At 39.8% G+C, this 6,000-nt stretch overlaps 1 protein-coding gene across 1 annotated transcript in view; it reads left to right on the forward strand.

Moving 5' to 3' along the window:
- LOC119786105 (unconventional myosin-XVIIIa-like) overlaps window positions 1-4,717 on the forward strand; it is a gene marked incomplete at its 5' end in the record, with an annotated part of 42,039 nt that extends 37,322 nt beyond the window's left edge. The window contains 3 exons of the mRNA XM_038289204.1: window positions 200-322; window positions 836-2,181; window positions 4,580-4,717. Of these exons, the coding sequence (XP_038145132.1) occupies window positions 200-322; window positions 836-2,171 (1,459 nt within the window). The remainder of the gene's footprint in view (window positions 1-199; window positions 323-835; window positions 2,182-4,579) is intronic.
- Window positions 4,718-6,000: the final 1,283 nt, after the last annotated feature.

The raw sequence follows: 6,000 nt of genomic DNA on the forward strand, positions 1-6,000 counted from the left end.
GAATCCTAAGGAAATACAAAGATTAGGATTGTAATTGTAAGAAAATTTGAAAAAAGTAGTAGGATATTAATACATATTTACAAGACACAACACCATACTTGATTGACAAGGTTCTGCTCTTGACTGTTAATAAAATCTTTGATATTCAATTATATTTCAAATGTTTTTAACAAAATCCTACTGGCTTGTTTCTTGCCAGTGGAGAGGGGACAGAAACCGATTCAGAAGTGGAGGATCGGGTGGATGGCATTAAGACGTGGCTCTCAAAGAACAAAGGCTCCAGCAAGACTCTGTCTGATGAAGGGAGTCTGAAGAGCACCAGGTTAGTCCCTACATTCTTTTGTATCGGATCTCATGATCGTGTAGTGATTAAATCGCCTTCATTTCCTATCTTCAAAAGGCCCACGATTACCTGGGGCATTGTGTAACAGAAGGAAGGCTATCTCATATGATTAGGTGTCAGCTCTCTTTTCTAGTAATCTGTCTAATGACAGTAGGTGGTGTGGGGAAGCGGCTGCTGTCACATTTATTGAGGTGGCCTGTGGCCAGTTGGAAAGCCTGCCAAATGACGCTTCTGACTCTGTCAGATAGGTTCTTTCACTAGCTGATTGCCTCACTTTTAGCAATGTACGCTGTGCATAACATCCATAGTCATAGGTGCAGGTTCCAAGGAAAAAATGAAAATGACAGTGTCAAGCTGCCAAAAATGTAAAATCATCCCCGCCACTGATCTGGAGACAATGTTTCACAAAGCCAAAGATTAGGATTTATCATTTTAATGTATATCTTTCCTTGTGGTTATCTGTTGTGTCAATTTTGTTACATAACCCTCTAGATATGCAGCAAATGCAGATGCCACAGAGATGAAAGAAGGTAAGGAGAAGATGAGTGACAGCACCAAAGATAAAAAGGAAGTGGAGCAGACCAGATCAGTGTCTGTCATGAGTTCCCTTAGCTACAGAAAACGCTCCAACTTAAAGGACTCTATTGGTGGCACAGGAGACGAGAACTCATTATTTAGTACTCTCAAAGAACAGCCAAACATACCGGATCACGCTGCCTTGCGTAAAGCAAAGTCAAAGACTAGTGATCTTCAGGAAGACAGAAGAAAAGCTCAGGCAGAGGATGATATGGATGACAAGGGCTCTGTGATCTCTATGGCCTATTCTGAAGCCACTAGCAGAGCCAGGAAAGGCTTAGAGTCCCGCTGGACATCCCGCAGCACCCCAGAGTTTGATAATGAGTCCATGGTGTCGTCAGTAGCTCCAAGCAGACTGTCCACAAGGAGGGGGATGCTGGACATGGATGATGACAATAAATCAACCATCAGCAGCGTCAGTCGTACAAGCCCCCGATCTCTACGTCGCAGCAGCTCTTGGAAAGATGAAAAACGAAGCAGCTCTCGTTTGTCCCTTGCCCGCAGCTGTGGCCTCAGTGAGTTTGGTCTACATGTAAATGATAATGACGATGATGCTCACAGTGTGGCCTATGGAGATGGTAAACATTCACCTTATAGTCCCCGTTCCACTAGTCGAAGCTACTCTACGCCGCCTCAGCCACGCTCCTCAGACAGTAATCTACTTGAAGCATCTGACATTAAACCGGTTACACACAGAAACTATTTGGACCCCGACCTGGAGGCTGCAATTAATGAGGTGCTGAGCTTCAAACCCATTAAGTTCAAACGTAGCAAACTGGATGAGACTAGTGGTGATGAGGAGGAGAAGAAGGGCGAGGACAGGAGAAAGAAGGTGGCAGATGAAGGCGCGTCAAGCTGGTCCAGTTCTTCTCGCAGTCGTAAGGATAAAAAAAGTAAGGTCTCGTCTTCGGACTCCTCTTCCTCTTCATCCTCCTCCTCCTCCTCCTCCTCAGACGGTCGTCACAGCAGAAAGAGCACAAAAGGGAGAAAGGACAAGAAGTCCAAGAAGAAGTCTAAGAAAAAGCTAAGTGAGTCAGAAGATTCCTCTTCATCGTCAGAGTCCTCCTCTTCCGATTCAACAGTCTCCTATCGAAGTTCTAACAGTGTTAAAAGGGGACCAAAACAACAACATGATGAAGAGAAGGAGCGTGCTTCTCATGGACAAGTAGGCGACAAAAAAAAATCAAAGAAGAAACAGAAGAAGGTGGATAGCCTGGTGATGAAGTACCTCTACAGGCCTGACAGTGACTGATGCCAATAAGGTGACGCATGGTGTGCTATCAACCACAGAGCCCGGCATGAATGAAAAAATTCTGGATTTTAACTCTGTTCACTAACTTTGCTGGGGATGTTTTACTACTACATATAACCACTTTGATACTCTGCTATTTCCTTGTACAAGATAATCTTGGTGCCTATTTTCTGAGAGACAGGTCACCCTTGCTGTTATAGCTTTAAAGGGCTCATTTTAATATCTTTTTTTTTATATTTTATCATATTCAGCCTTCACAGTCCATGCATGACAAGTCCAGATTGCAGCAGTACTGAAAGTCCATAAACAAACAGTGCAATTACTAACATGTGTTCACCTTTGACTCCATATCTCCCGATTTCTGTCATTGCAGTCCTCTAGACTGTGTTAGAAGCAAAGGTTTACACTTGCTATGAGGATTTTGACTGCATTAGCTTTTGCCACCAAAAAAAACAACTGATTTGGATTTATATGTAATGAAAAGTGTCAAGAGAATTACAGTAGATCAAATATTAACATCCTTGAAGCTTTTAGGCAAACCCCTCTTTAAAATTGTGTATACCACATACCTAAACTACTCTTTTAAACAATAGGCAAGAAGTAGCGTATATGTACATACAAGTCTGTGTATGTCTACCAGAGATTGATAAGTAATAAAATACCCTTTCAGAAGTCTATAAACTGGTACCATAAATAAAAGCTGTTATAACATTGAGCCAATCTGAACAAACACATTGCCATCCTATGTGGAGACTTGGATTTCATGCAAGTGTAATTGCTGAAATTCTTGCTGTGACCTTCTACAATTTCACATGTAAATGCTACACCTGTACTAAACTGCCCACTCTTTCACACCATGTCCATATGCAACCCAACAATTTGGTTTCATTTTACCTTGCCATGTGAATGTCTTGCTTTTGTATATTTGCAGTTAAAAGAAAATTCTTTTTGCTCTAATAGTGTAAATATAGTCACTCAAGATTGGAATACTGTACAAACACAAAAACTATTTACTTAAACTAAATAAGGCTATATTCAGCCCTCTGCCATTATTTCTGTCTTTTAATGATGAAAGGCATTCCTGCAAATACGAGAAACTGTCTCTAATGTTGTTTTTTCTGCTGCTGTGAAACTGTGTTTGAAAAAAGTGTCTGGTTGTTATTTTTCCTCCAGCACCAACGGTAACTGGCGAAGAGACAGCCACAATTACACCAGTTTTGGTTTTCACTGTAGGTGTTGGCTTCATGCTCCAAAAGCAGCCCATTTTATTTTGGTTAGTTATGGTTGTTTATCCTTGGATCTACAAAAACAGTGGTTTTAAAATATATCATAGTGTACAAAGGCTTTTCTAATGGATTTCTAAAGTGTAGAGTTTTAACAATAACTAAAACGAAAACACAAGCAGCATCAAAATGCTGAAAAGTGCTGAAAATGTATAAACTAGCCCCACTCTTGTGTTACAACATTGCTAGCTGCTACGGGATGTCAGAGAAATGTCCCTTTGACATGGCTATAGATCTTGGTGGATACCTTATGAGTTAATAAAGGGATATTGTCATAAGCATCCCCTCTAGTTGAACAAAATGTATTCACACCTTTGACTGCTACTAGGGCAAGATATCCCTTTTGCGGAGAGATTTATATATAAGTTGTAAACACATTTTGACTATCAATCAAAATACTTTCGGGGAACCTGCCTTTACCCTTATCCCCTTAAAATCCAACAACAACAAATATACACTAAATAGAGAGTATTATGCTGGAGACTACCCACTATTGTAGCTTAAATGTGTAGAGCAGTTTTCTCCTGCTATTTAGATTTCCTATAGCAAGTTTAGATGGTCTCATCAGATCGGAGCATCTTTGTCCACATGCTTTCTGTATCCTTAACATTTTTGTGCCATTCTTTGAATGGAACTGTGACACTTTAGAACTCCTCCTGAACTAGCACTGGTCCTCTGGAAGTTTTTTATTCTCCGTTTGCTTTCTTTGGCAGGCCTGAAAAATTGGGTGTGGGGTTCTGCCTTTGCCTGTCTGTAGTTGTGCCAAATTCTGTTACGTACATGACATACTTTGGAACATTACTCACTGAATATTAATATATTTTTAATGCACTGCAGAGCAGGATATGCAAAAGACTTATACAAGCTAACATTGTTTGTATTCACAAGGTAATAAGTAAGTCTTCTAATTAACACCATGCATGAATGTTTTGCAAATGCAGACTGGTTTGGTATTTGCCTATCAAGTGCACAATGGAATAAGTTAGCTAAGAGAGTGACTTTGCAGCTTAAATGCTGTTTGTTGTTTGCCCTTACATCTTTTAAAACTCGTCTATCTTTTGTCTTTCCAATAAATTGGCAAGTCATTATATAATGGTGTGTCTGTATTTGTGTTGACCCCTATAGCCCCCCTGTGTACCGGAGACACATGAGTCTTGGCAGATCTGATGAAGAGGATGAGGCTGACAGAGACTCCAGCAGGCAGTCCCGGAGGCAAAGCAACAGCGAAGGCTTATTGATTGAGAGCTTGTCGTAACCCCTCAGTCAGGCAACCTTGTTCTTTCAGCGACACCAATCACACAGAAGGGACACACTTTGTCACTCCTCACTGTATTACCACTGCCCAGCAAGCAAGGACAGAGGAGAGAGGCACACAAAGACAATTTGTTAATGCTACACTCTGGACTTTTTCATCAGGCTTATCAAGGTACCTTTTATTAGCATAAGGGAATTTTCCTTTCCACAGCTGAATTGTGCCTCTTCACTTAGGGCAACATACCGAGTTAGTTAATCATAGCAAAATATAAGTGGAACACTATCTAAAGAACTTTCTGCTGCTGCTTTAATTCATGAGAGCTTCTTTTCAGGCAAATTTAAGCTCTCTGCACTCTGCTCTGACTGTTCACATTGCTCTGCCAAGAGGATTTAGATAAGCTGCTCCAACTGGACTCCTTCAAGAAGGTCTGACCAACTATTAAGATTATTCTTATCTCCTTTCCATTCATGTGGACTGGCACAGTGGGAGAAATTAGCCTGTTTTCAATTAGTTATCTTGCTGTACGTTTACACAGGGCTCATGTTCCAAATTAAGATATCTTGGTATGAACAAATTGATGCTGTGAGATGATATGAAAGTAAAATAATTTGTGAAAATAAACTTCTGTTGGTACAAAGCTGTTAGATGGTTAAATGAGATCTTTTCTTCCAAAAAGTATTTATTTTATCTTTATACGTTTAATATTGCATCTGGAATTCAATACTTTGATCTATATTTAAATGAAGACTTTTTTTTTAAAAGCTTGTGAAAGAGTGACTGTTATGATAAATTTTGTTATATTTATGTTTTTCCCTTTGCACCAAGTGGGGTTACACTAAAATACTCAACATTTTACTCTCGAATGGGATACCTCTTGAAGTTCAGCAGGAATCAGTTTTTCGGTCATATATTAGCTTTGCATCAGTTGTGTAGTGATGGTATACACAAAATAATACAGTATTTTTAAGAGCTCTAGGTTGCAGGTTTAATCTGTGTCTCCGAAATATCTGCTTTAATGCCTCAAATTTAGGTTAAGTAATGTTTAAATGTCATTGGTTCCAGCGGTAAAATACTTATACATTACTTTTTTAGGGCATTATTCCTTCAGTGTGCCAAAAATCTCTATTTGTAGATTGTGTTTTAAATAAGTGGTTCAGTGAGATCGATAAAAGTATTTAGATTAAACATCCAGGTTCTATTTTCACAATGCAGAGTTCACCCACTGCATACAAACCGCTGGCAGGTGGAGTTAAGCATAGCAAATCACTACAATGGCATTTACTCCTCGGTG

The sequence above is a fragment of the Cyprinodon tularosa genome, unplaced genomic scaffold, assembly GCF_016077235.1.
Source record: "Cyprinodon tularosa strain WSP-4 unplaced genomic scaffold, ASM1607723v1 ctg265, whole genome shotgun sequence".
In the NCBI taxonomy this organism is placed as follows: Eukaryota; Metazoa; Chordata; class Actinopteri; order Cyprinodontiformes; family Cyprinodontidae; genus Cyprinodon; species Cyprinodon tularosa.